A 12104-nucleotide genomic window follows, 5' to 3' on the forward strand; every position below is an offset into this window, starting at 1 on the left:
TCGTGTTCCCTCCCAGCCTTTATTTTCTGGACAGAATCACCATGTGTTAGGTGCATTCTCCCCTGATGGCCACTCAGTCCCGTCGTGGTCCCCAACTGGCCTCCCACTGGTGGCATCTTCAGAGGCCAGTGTCAGGACCAAAGGACCGCCTTTGCTTCCTGTGCTGGCTGATGCTGGCCGACGCTGGTGGGGTGAGGCCAGGCATAGGGTCTGCTCAGTTAATGTCCACACTAAGGAGCAGGGACCCCCAGGATGCCCCCAGCTGTACTGGAAGCCAAGACCTCGATGCCGAAACAGGGCTGGCATCTCCCTCGTGGATGGTGACTGGTGACCTTCTGTTCATTCTGGGCAGCTGCCCCCTGTTCTGGGTTCCTGTTTCACTCCCAAAGGAGCTCTGTGCCTTGTGCAAATGTGGAGAGGTCACTGGGGAATCTCTTCATGAGCGGTGAGGGAAATTTAATCCCCGAGTCAGCTGAGGTCCCTTTCTGGGTGGCTTTCTGCCCAGAGACTCCCCAAGGCATGCCCACACGGATTGCTGGACCCGCTCTTGGGCTGGCATCTTGAGTTCTGGAGACCAGGCTTCGGCATCGGCCTTAGACGTGGATGTCTGCATGCTGATCCCCAGTGTGAGGGTGCTGACGGGCCCAGTCCGTACGAGGCCTTGGTTCATATCCATCACAGGAAACAGTGATTAAGAGTAAAGGTGCTGGACAAGCTGGGCTCAGAGGGCGAAGGTGCCTGCCTGAGTGCCCATTCCCTCTGCCCCTGCCCAGCTCCTCAGGGCCCCTCACCCTCCGTGGGTGGCTGCAGGTGGGCAAAGCCCAGGAAGACTTGCTCCAACGAGATCTGGCTCACGGAGTAGTCGTCCACCCCGTACTTCTCCTTGGCCTTCTCCAGAACCCCAAACACCTTTTTGGAAGCACAAAAGCTGCTGGTAACAAGCCTGGGGCCTGGCTCCTCAGCTAGTGTGAGACTCCTCTGGCCATAATGGGTGGGAAAGCCCCCAAAGATCCTACTCCTGCCCCAGCCGGACTTGCCAGGGGAGGAGGAGGGCCACACAGGGCGAGTCTCCTGGCTTCCCAGTTCAGAGTATGACCTCGGGCAAACTGTTCCCTTCTGGGCTGGTTTCCTTTTTGATACCCAATTCTTTCCAATTCAGATCAACCTCCAAACCCAGCAGATAACTAGAGTGAGTGTTAAGAGTGGAAACTGCAGAGATTCCTCTAAAGGAGCCTGGAATCACCAAAGAAGGGGTGGCCACCATGGGGACCTCCGCCTGCCCCACCTGAGGCCCAGAGCGGCCCAGGGCTCACCTTTGCCCAGCTGAGGTCATCGCCAGGCAGGTGGTAATGAACCATCCCCTGGTGCTCATCTTCCAGAACGCTGCCTGCACAAAAAGAGACCGGATCCCCTTGAGGATCAGCAGCAGGGCCGGGCGCCTGGGCCCCATAGAATCACAGCCCTCGTTCCAGGGGTCAGGCATGTGGGACCTGGCGGGGGCCAGGCACAGTCACCTCTGCGCACACCTGGGAAGGTCAGGTCCACGAAGGCCTTGAAGTCCTCCAGCGCCTCCTGCTGCCCGTCGCTCCGGACCTTGGCCCGCAGGGAGTAGCCGCTGCCAAACTTGCTCTTGAGGTGTTGTGGGCTGCCCAGGCACTTGAACTGACCCTGCACCATGATGGCCAGCCGGGTGCACAAGGCCTCACACTCCTCCATGCTGCGGAGAAGGGGGGAGGCCTGACCCAGGGCTGGGGGCTGCCGACGCCTGCCCACAGCAAGGGCTTGTGCAGATGGGACGTGTCGACCCCCAGACGAGGCTGTTCCTGATTCCCGTGCTCAGAGTGTGGCCACATGGCAGAGCCTGGGGACTCTCCTCACAGACTCTGAACCAGCCGGTGACAGGTCTTCCGTCCACCCGGCCCCTCCCATCCACGGACCCACAGGGACCCCGGTTCTACCTATGGGAGGTGATGACGATGGCCTTGCCAGACTCGCGGGCCCTGGCTATGGTGTCCCAGAGCAGGCGCCGGGCCACAGGGTCCATGCCGGTGGACGGCTCATCCAGGAAGATGACCGCAGGCTCTCCAAGCAGGGCAATGCCAGTGCTCAGCTTCCGCTTGTTGCCACCGCTGGGGGCAGAGGGGTTGTGGAGTGGAGCAAGGCTGATAATTAGCATGGGCTCCCTGGGTCCCAGCACAAGACCAGGCCCAGTGACAGTACAGCACCAAGAGGAGGAGGAGGTAAGCAAGGCTGGAAGGCCCACCGTGAAGGCCCCAGAGAAAGCTGTGCCCAGGGGCTTGGTCCACGCCCCCACGTAGAGCAGTAATACCCTCTGTCTGCACCTAGGAGCGCATGACAGGCCCTGACATCACCTGAGGCTGGCTTTGCCTCCAAGGAGTGGGAACTGGTAGGGCAACCCCTCTCACCTGGCTCTGCTGGTCATGTTACCAAATCTGTTCTATTCTGGAATGATGGGTGGGGACTCTGGCCCTTAACCTGTGCGGCTGCCCCAGCTCTACAGCAGGGAAGACCCTGGCTCTACCCTGGGAAGACCCTGAGGTCACTGAGTCATGGGGCAGGAGAGCGGCTGGGGAGAAGGCGCACCTGTACGTCCTGACCAGCTTGTTGGCATGTGGCTCCAGGAGCAGGCCCCGAAGTGTGTTCTCCACGCAGGCACTGATGTGTCGCTCAGGGATGCCCCGGAGCCGGGCGTACATGACAAGTGTCTCCCGGCCTGTCATGTGGTCCAGCAGGGCATCAAACTGAGGGCAGTAGCCAATCTGCTGGCGCACCTGGGGTTGGAAGAGCCGTGAGGAGTGGGTCAGAGAGAAGCTTGTCCAGATTTCCCCAGGAGATCTGTCTGGGGGCTCAATAGGACCGAGCAGTGCTTTGTTGGGGTTGCAGGGGAGGGGCTTGGCAGCTCAGGGTGGCACTGGCACCTGCAGCACCCAGTGAGGGCTCAGACACGGGCCAGAGGCAGTGCTGGGGCTATGCTGGTGCAAGGGCATGTTGTCATACAGCAGTTACTACTGTGCAGGCATCTGCTGTGTCACGCACTCACCAGACCTGTACAAACATCTAATGTGTGCCAGAACTTTCTTTTCCCCAAATAAAGGATGTTTGCTGGCAACAACCCTGGGGTGGGGCTTTGCCTGTTCAGAGGCCCGGCAGCTGGTCTCTGAGTGAGTGACCACCTCCAGCAGAGCTGGGCTGCCGCGTGGCCTTCAGCAGCAGGTGAGGGACAGTGGCAGGGATCGGTGGCTTCCAGAGATGGGGTCGTTTTCCTTTACCCTCTTTAGGGTTCTTGGGCTTGTGCTAATCTAATTTTGGGAAAATTTTAGTATTACCATGTGAGTTATCATCTTTCCCCCATTCTCCTTTCCTGCTAAAACTCAGATTAAATCTACTCTTTTCCTTTATTTCCTGGATCATACTTATAGTTTTCTTTCTCTTGCATGTGTTTTCAATCTTTATTTCTTTTAACACGATGGGCAATTGTTTTATAATCAGGGTCTGATGACTCAAATCTAAAGTGGTGGGCTTTGTGTCTGCAAGTTCTGCCTCCTTTGTTTTTGAGGGTGCATGGCTCACAGGCCTCCAAAGACTATCCTGGGGGGCTCTTCAAAGTCTAGGATGAAGGCCCTCCAGTGAGGGTGTGTGCTGTCCCTTGCAGGTGCAGTGACAATGAGCCTCTGATGCCAGTTCAGGAGACACGGCCAGTCCCAGGCCCCATCTCTTCTCCATGACTTTCCCTGCTACGGGGCACATGATGGACTTTCCTGCAATCCCCAGGGGTAGGTTCACCTTGCCCAGCAGGTTTAGCCCCACTCCTTGCCTCATCTTGCTGTCCGCGAACCCTGAGCCAGGGATGAGCCCAGCCCTGCTCCAGAATGCCCCCTCTTGCTGTCCCCCCGGCTGCACGCACCTTCCCGACATCAGAGCTGATGCTGTGGCCCCCCACAAAGGCATCCCCAGTGGTTATGCTCTCCTCCCCTGTTAGCATCTTGAAAGTTGTGGTTTTCCCAGCCCCGTTGAAACCCAGCAGGCCGAAGCACTCCCCCTTCTGGACTGCAAGGCAGATCTTGTCCACGGCGAGCAGGGGTGCCCGCTGCTCATATACCTGGAGTGCCGGGAGAAATGGCAGCAATGGGGAGGCTGGAGGCAGTGGGGCAGACCTGGCACAGCGGGCGGAGGCCTGTCCTACCTTGGAGAGCTCCTTGACAACTAGAGGTGGCGCTGGCAGCGAGTCCGGGCTGGCAGCCAGGATTCGGTTTCTCTCGTCTGCCACGTCCTGGTCCTCCGGGAGAGCTGGGGTCCGGGTGTACGCCTCCATCTAATTGTTCCAGAAGAGGACCACACAGGTGAGTTCCAGCCCAAGGGGAGCTTTTCCGTGAGAGCAAGGCTGAGGGTCCCCGAGACCACTCACACCAGCTCAGTGCCCTGTGCGCTGATCCAGACCCTGCACATGCAGAGCTGGTGGCCTTCAGGGCTGACGCTGGCATTGAGGAGACACAGGCTACCTGAGGACCACAGACAGCGCTGCACTTGTGGAGAAGCCACAGAACTCCGCAGGGGGAAAGTCATGTTTTAGAGAAGGCAACTGGCCCAGGTTAATCTGTCCATCTGGTGTGGCCTCTGGCCTGTGGGACAGGACGTGTGTGAGGAATGTGAGGGTGCCTGGTCCCCATGGCCACAGCTGAGGCTGAGACCAGGCCCCAGCCCTCTGGCCCGCAGATTCAGCGTCTCGGGACGGGAGAGCCCTGGTGATGGTGGGGAGCACAGCCCCTCCCAGGCTGAGGGCTGCCAGGGACACATGCCCTGGCCTTGCCTGGCAGCCTGAGGGGGGCGGAGGCGTGTCCTGAGATCTACTCACCAGCGCCCGCTGCCTCCGGGAGGCACAGATGCAAGTCTTCAGCCTCTGGGGCAGTTCGGTCTCCATGAGGAAGAGCACAGCGAGGTAGGCAAGTCCCGAGGTGGCCATGGAGGCCACGAACCTGCCGACCCCCGGGGCCTCCCATGCGTAGAAGTTGTCCTGGTACCGGATGTCTGTGAGGGTGAGGAGAGCGTGCTGTGCCCCATGCCTCTCACCTCCCCGGGAGCCCGGCCCAGCCCTGCTCTCAGGCCCCTCAACACAGGCCTTGAAGGTGCAGGGGCCATTTGTCCTCCCAGGGAGCACCCCCCCTGCATTTGTCACCCCACCCCACACACCCTAAGCACTTCTGTGGTTTGGGGCAGCCTCACCTCGGATGGGGGGACCTATAGCGAGAGACCAAGTCACACCCTTGCTCGCCCACACACACCCTCCTGCAGGTGCGGCACTGAGATGTGACAGAGATAGGGCGCAGGGATCAGGGTCTAGCAAGGGGACAGGCACACAGCCGGGCATGTGGCCAGGCACTCCAGGGTTGGTACTGCAGAACAGGAAGTAGCCAGAACACAGATGGAGCCTGCTCAGGACACCTGCGACTCTCAGAGGGGCAGCTGAGTGGAGCACCGTGCAGGCCCAGGAGGGTGTACGGCACGCTGAATGGTGGTCCCCCAGGAGACATCCGTGTCTTAACTCCAGGAACCCAGGAGTGACCTTACTGGGACACAGGGCCTCTGCAAGTGTGATTAGTCAGGGGTCTCAGGGTAAGATCCTAGACTTAGGATGGGTCCTGAACCCAGTGACAAACGTCCTTGCAATGGAAAGGCAGAGGCCACTGTGAGAAAGAGACTCACAGAGGAGAAGGCTGCAAAACAGCAGAAGGATGGGGGTAGGTCAGGCAGCAGGGTGGGCTTTCTGAGTTCTGGGCCTCCCCGAGGGGCCTCCGCAGGCAGGGGCCCGGGACCGGCACTCACTGTATTCGCTGCAGTAGTGGGCCGCGACCTCGGACGACCTGCAGTACCTCCGTGTCTCGTAGTTCTCGTAGAAGCTGCTGACTGCCATCCCCAGACAGTGGCTGGGCAGCACCAGGAACACGTGGTCCAGGGTTCTGGAAAGTTCTTCCAACTTCACCGCTGTGGGGAGAGAGCACAGGCCAGTCGCCCTTTGATAGGTTTAATCAGGGAGGGCGGGTTCCCAGCACTCCTTCCCTGGGGCAGCCCCCCAGCTCTGAGAAACCGTTTCTGAGGTGCTGCTGGTGATCAGGGCCATCGTGGACAGAGGACTGAGCCTGGCCTGGTGCCCATCAGTGCCTCCTATCCTCTGGATGGAGCGGCTCTGTGGGTGCCCGGGGGGCAGGGTGCCCAGGGGGCGGTCTCCAGGCTCCCACCTGGGATGCGCATGATGGTGACCACGAGGAAGGTGGCGATGCCTGACAGGATGTTGAATATGGTCAGCCTTGTGTAGGCAGTGGCCGCCCCCGAGAAAAGGAAGCTCATGAGATACATGAGGGGGATGATGGCCCAGCCATAGACCAGCAGCAGCAGCAGAGCGTCAGCCACGTGGCCGTCCCGTGTGAAGGCGTGCACGTTGAAGGCTTTGAACACCACCTGCAGCGGCACAGGACTGGGCAGCGTGGCAGGCCTGCAGGGCAGCGCAACCAATCCAGGCCCCCACCCCACAGCAGTGGCCCCTTCCCCTGCCCCCTGCCCCTAGTGGCTTTCATGTCCTATGAGGTTCCCCCTTCCCCCATTCCCGATGGCACTGTCACCAGGGCACCCCACCCCAGGACCCTGCCTACCATGGGTGGGCAGAGACAGGGGGGCATGGAGTCAGAGGAACGGGCTGTAGGGCATCCCACCATCCTGGAACCAGGGCAGAGCTGCAGCATGGACCTCGGGCTGGTCTGTGCAGGGCCCCAAGGCAAGCCCCCTGGACGTGCAGGGGGAGGGTCCCAGCCCCGCACAGCCCTCACCAGCAGCAGCAGAGTGGGGATGAGGAAGGACACGAGGTCCCACAGCAGAGCAGAGAGCCAGAAAGTAGCCACGTGGACTCCGCTCACGAACTGCATGTGCTTGGCCTGAATGCCCCTCTCGCTGACTGCCAGGGTGGAGAACGTGCTGGCCAAGAATGCCATGGCGAAAAGCAAGTTGAGGGCGATGTCGAATCCCTTCCGGCCCCTGTAGGAATCAGGGGGGACAGCAGGTCAGGGACAGAGCACAGTGTCTGGGAGCAGGGGACATTACTCTCTAGAGCATGTCATGCAGCAGCCAAGCTGCTAAATGGGCTTAAGAGGGAATGCGCCAGGGAATCCCCGCCCACAAGAACAGACCTCTGCACTTCCTGCCTCAGGGATGGCACTGCCACTACCCCAGTCACCCTAAGTCTTTCCCCTGTGCCACCCACTCCCCATAGGCAATCAGGTGACAGTGGCCTAGACCTGCCTTCCTCCAACCCTGAGGACCCCCTGCCTGGCTCCGCTCTGCTGCCCTGGCTGACCTCATGCCAGTGGGAGCCTGCAGGCTATGGCACCCCCACCTCTGCCCAGCACGTTCCAAAGCCTACGTGGAGCTGGCACCAGCACTTTCTGGAAACCAGCACCAATGGCCTTACTCTGTTGTTTAAAACACCCCATTTCAACAGGAGTGCTGGGCAACTGAGTATTTGGCCAAGAAAAGAAATGAAGTGGGGGAGCCTCAAAAGCAAAGGAGTCCATTTATATGAATTGCTTGCTAAAGGCAGTGGGGAGTGCCTGCCATGGCTTGCAACAGGCAGCGGCTTTTGGGGTAGAGAACGGAGGTAGCAGAGGGAGAGGAAGATGTCCTAAGGCCCAGGGCACAGTCTAGAATGTAAGGTGGAGATGAAACCACCCCTGTTAATTAGCTGCCCTGAAGTGAAGTGATGGTTCTGAGATCAACTGATTTTTTTCAGCTTCCTCTGGACCGTGCCCAGTTCTTGGGGCTCAGAACAGGCATGAAGGGGAGGCCAAGGCAAGGGATGGCATGACAAGGCTGAGAGACACCCAGCGGGACCACTGCCAGAGGCACCTGACTCAGCTGTGTCCTACTGTCCTCGCTCACACAGCGGGGCTGTGCATGGCATGAGTGTGCGTGGGGGTCCCTGGGAGCAGCGGCCTGCAGGAGCCAGTGCAAACTTGGGAAGAAGGCAGGCTGCCCCTGCCCCCATCCTCAGGGTCCCTGTGGGGACCGCAGTGTGTGTGAGATGGGGTCTCAGCAGCTGATCTGCTCTCTAAGCAAAGGATGACAGGGAGGCTGAGGGGGATGTGGGGCAGTGGTTCCGTGGCCAAGAACCAGAGGCTTCCCCAGGGCAGAATATCCACCTATGTGACCTTGGTGGCCTGTGACAGGGCCCAAAGTGGCCAATCCTGATGAGAGGTTCCAGTGGGTAGGTGGGGGCAGGTCCTGACCTGATGGGGTCGGGTCCCGGGTGGGGGTGGGGGCGGGGGCAGAGCCCATACTCATTGAACTGGTCCTTGGCGGCCTGCAGTGTGCTCCGGGGCTGGGGGAAGTTGGAGACTGTGATGGAGGCCCGAGGGCCACATAGAAGCTTGAACAGAAGGTTGTCCACGGTGGTCAGCGCAGTGGCTGGGGAGTGGTATGCCTGGTTGTTGAACAGGGCGGTGACGACTGTCCGCTCGCCAACATCTCTGAAGGTCGCTGCCACCAGGCACCGTTCATTAAAGCCACCGCCTTCCACCGAGGCCCTGAAAATCAGGAACTCCTCCAAGTCACCTGGGGGCAAGGACAGGGTCAGCAGTGTGGACAGCCAGCCCCCAGCCTGCACCTGGGAGCTCTGCAGGCCTACAGGGACCATAAAGAGGGCACATCGTCTGCCTTCTGTGCACCTGCTCAGGGCCACAGCCCATGCAGCCCAGTCATGGCGACAGGGAGAGGCTGGCTCAGGAGTAGGGCTGGCTCTAGAAGGCAGGGCTGTGGAACATGTGGGTGGCCTATGGGCAACACCCGAGGGGCCAGTAGGTGCACAGAGGGATCACAGTGGGTGTGGACTGGCCCTCAGGACACGGGCTGAGCTGAGGGCTACCTCCAGGGGCTTTTACAGAGGATTCTCCTTATTAGCTTTCTGTTTTTCTAATTTTTATAGAATAAGCGCCCTCTTAAGGTAACAAAACACTGATAGTTTCTAGAAAGAGTAGCCTGAGGGTGAGGAACTATGCTCCAGTCACCTGGATTTGGGTCCTAAATTCTCTGGGTATTCAGGTTCTGGGCAGCCTGGATGCCACCCTCAGGAAAGGACAGAATCCCCAATCCTGCCTGGACATGCTGCATCTCATTTGCTCCATGGCTGTGGTGTGTAGAGAATGAGGCTTCTGGTGAGGGGTGCTGGGGTCCCCCCCGCCTCGCCAGGGGCCTTAGGCACATTAAGATGAGTCCCACTCGGTCACATGTGCACGGGGCCAGCCATCAGCTGGCCATGGGGCTGCACAGTGCCAGAACCCTGCACACGGCCTCACTACTACGGCCTCTCACTCGCCTGTAAAATGGGAACAGTTGAGACACCCATGGGCAGGACCCAAGGGCCAGTGGGGGTTGGGACATGTCAGCAAGTCCTGATACCGTCACAAAGGCTTCCATCAAGGCCCGCTGTGGTTCTTGCCACAAGGGAAAGGGGCATCCTTAGCAGTGTAGTGAGACCACCAGGGAGGCAGTCAGAGCTGGGTCCCAAACACAACAGGGAGTAGGTACTGTGGCCTGGCAGATGGACTCGGGCTGGGGCACTGAGCCAGCCGCCCGAATCCCCAGAGCCACTGGGCACCATGAGAGCCCCCCAGCCTTTGGGCCAGGCTGGGCGACAGCCAGCAAATGAGGCAGCAGGAACAGTGACAAACCATGGTGCCCGCTGTCTCAGCAAGGCTGACTGGGTCACCAGGGCCGGCAGGGCTGAGCCGGGACCCCAGGCAGCAGGTGCACTGGCTGGGCGCGTTCCCTCCTCTGTGGGGCCAGCCTGTCCCCAGATGCTGGCGCGAGCCCCTCCTCCTAAGGACAGACTCCTGCCCAGGTTCCGTGATGGCTGTGTCCGCTGAGTCGTACAAACTGCCAGCAGGAAGGGGCCTGGGAAACCAGAAAACCTTCAAGCACAGACCCTGAGCCGGAGCACCATGCGCACTCTGAGCCCAGGGCCATGTCCAGCGGCCACTGTCAGGGGCGTGGCATAGTTCTGCTTCTGGGCTGTTGAAGGAGAACACCACAGCTGTGACCAGCCCAGCAAACAGAGCAAAAGGTTGCCACAGCCTTGTGGGTAGTCTGTGGATGGTCCCAAAGTTGTCTTCAGGAAGAGGCTGTTGGGATAAAGCTCAGCCCTAGAGGTGGTGCCCTGTGTCTTCCTCTGACCTGTGTTAATGTTTTCTCCCCCAGCAGCTCTGGAGGCATTTTTGGTTATCATGATGGGGCAGGAGCACAGGTGACCATGCCACGGATGCTGCTAAACATCTCATAGTGTGACAGCAAAGGATAAACCACCCTGTGTCTGCAGCACCAAGGCCGGGAAGCCAGACCTGAGAATCCCCAGGGACACCCCTTACCCAGCACCTCGCGTGGCTCCTGGCCCTCGGCCTGCAGCATGTCCTTCCAGTGCTCTACGAGCTGCTGGCCCAGCCGAGAGGTGCCGGGAACGGCGAAGGGCACCACTGTTCTGCCGTACTGGTTCAGGGTCAACTTCAGGATGGGGTCATCCAGGATCTCAGAGGAGTAGTTGATGGCCAGGAGTGCCAGGGTGATGCATGTCAGAGGCACCAGGACCTGGGCCGCTACCAGCTTCCACTCCCGCCAGCTATATGCAGCCTTCTTCAGGAGCATGGCCCAGAACTGCTGGCAGTGGAGGGCGAGCTGTGGCAGAGGGGACAAGGTGACACGGCTGCCACCAGGAGCTAGCATCTGACCCACCCACCAGCAGGTGTGGGCCCACGGGAGCCTGAGGGCCCTCGGCTGACTTTGTGTCTCACCCTGGACACCCATGTACTGTCCCTGCAGGTTCTGACATGGGCCTAGGGGGTCTCCTAACAGCTGTGGAGGCAGGACTTCAGGGGCCCAGCTGTGATCCCATAGCGGCTCAGGCCTCCTCCTTCCCACTGCGCCTGGTGGGAGACCTGGTTGTGCTCACTCAGAGGCAGATGGACCAGCCTCCCTGCTGCCTGTGTCCTCAACCCTGCCCTTCACCATCCTGCAGGTGTCGGGGGTGCTGGGGTCAGACCCCAGTACCTGAGACACACTGGCCTTCCGACCTTAGCCTCAGGTTCCTGTTTGTGATGCAGGAGCAGGGCAGCTCTCTACCACCCTGCCTTCCCGCATGGCAGGCCCCCCCGAAGACAGCACTGTCAGCATTAGGAGAGGAGCAAACATCAGCTCATTTGCGAGTGGCCAAGTTAGAGTGCACACAGAAGTTACAATCGCTCCACTGAAAGGCTGGTTGCCCCTCTCCCTGCCAGCCACGGGAGCGGGAGCCGTCATCAGCCCTGTTCCTGGGCACCGACCCTCCTGAAGCCCATGTCTGCCCTCGTGGCCCCTCACATGTGGGCAGTGTCCCAAGCCTCCCGCACTGGGGCTGCATGCTCACCCCGGAGTTGAGCTTGACGTTGGCGCACTCCTCCTCGATGAGGGCGCCTGCGCCCGCGGTCGGGTCCATCATCCCGCACAGGTGGCTGTCTACCGCCCAGTCACTCGCCCGCCTCTCATGCTGGTACTGCAGGGCAGGGAGCTGGATGGCCTGGATGTCCATGCTGGTATCTACCAGCTTACCAACCCTGCAGTAGGACATATGAAGCCCGGTCACAGCTCAGCTCCCCGCACAAGGAGCAAGGCTATGGTCCCCAAGAGGAGATGCGGCGGGGGGAAGAGGGCGGCCGTCAGAGGCCCTGCAAGAGAACCTGCGTCTGTGGGCTCTGGCGCTCGTTCGTGCTTTGCTCACTCATTCATCTGCTCCAGAACATGAGCTGCTGAGGCCAACCAATGTCCAGGAGAGAGAAACTAGATGGGCTGTGCCCACAGCGACCCCACTTTCACGGGGAGATGGACCCAAGCCAGCATTATAACCAGGCCCTCCAGAGGGCATGGCAGAAGCACTGGGAAGCTCATGGCAGCCAGCATGGGTGGGCTGGGCACTGCCCAAGAGCTGAGACTGGGAGGGGTGTATGGGGGAGGGCAGGAGGCGAGGCCGGCCGGTGCAGGATCCCAGTGTGGGGCTCCGTGGGCCGCCGGGGTCACGT

The 12104-nt window shown here is 60.2% G+C and overlaps 1 protein-coding gene across 3 annotated transcripts in view; it reads right to left on the minus strand.

Annotated features, from left to right (window-relative positions):
• Positions 1–12104, minus strand: part of ABCA3 (ATP binding cassette subfamily A member 3) — a 37458-nt gene continuing 25354 nt past the window's right edge. For all 3 annotated transcript variants that reach the window (XM_036920543.2, XM_036920542.2, XM_036920541.2), the window contains exons 19-32: positions 11456–11642; positions 10425–10728; positions 8343–8616; positions 6840–7044; positions 6255–6474; positions 5842–6000; positions 4874–5046; positions 4205–4333; positions 3926–4120; positions 2605–2792; positions 1959–2129; positions 1527–1717; positions 1314–1387; positions 1–909 (exon numbers count right to left, since the gene is read on the minus strand). In XM_036920543.2, coding sequence (XP_036776438.2) covers positions 778–909; positions 1314–1387; positions 1527–1717; positions 1959–2129; positions 2605–2792; positions 3926–4120; positions 4205–4333; positions 4874–5046; positions 5842–6000; positions 6255–6474; positions 6840–7044; positions 8343–8616; positions 10425–10728; positions 11456–11642 — 2602 coding nt within the window. In that variant the 3' untranslated portion in view covers positions 1–777. The remainder of the gene's footprint in view (positions 910–1313; positions 1388–1526; positions 1718–1958; positions 2130–2604; positions 2793–3925; positions 4121–4204; positions 4334–4873; positions 5047–5841; positions 6001–6254; positions 6475–6839; positions 7045–8342; positions 8617–10424; positions 10729–11455; positions 11643–12104) is intronic.

The sequence above is a fragment of the Manis pentadactyla genome, chromosome 10 (genome assembly GCF_030020395.1).
Source record: "Manis pentadactyla isolate mManPen7 chromosome 10, mManPen7.hap1, whole genome shotgun sequence".
NCBI classification, from domain to species: domain Eukaryota; kingdom Metazoa; phylum Chordata; class Mammalia; order Pholidota; family Manidae; genus Manis; species Manis pentadactyla.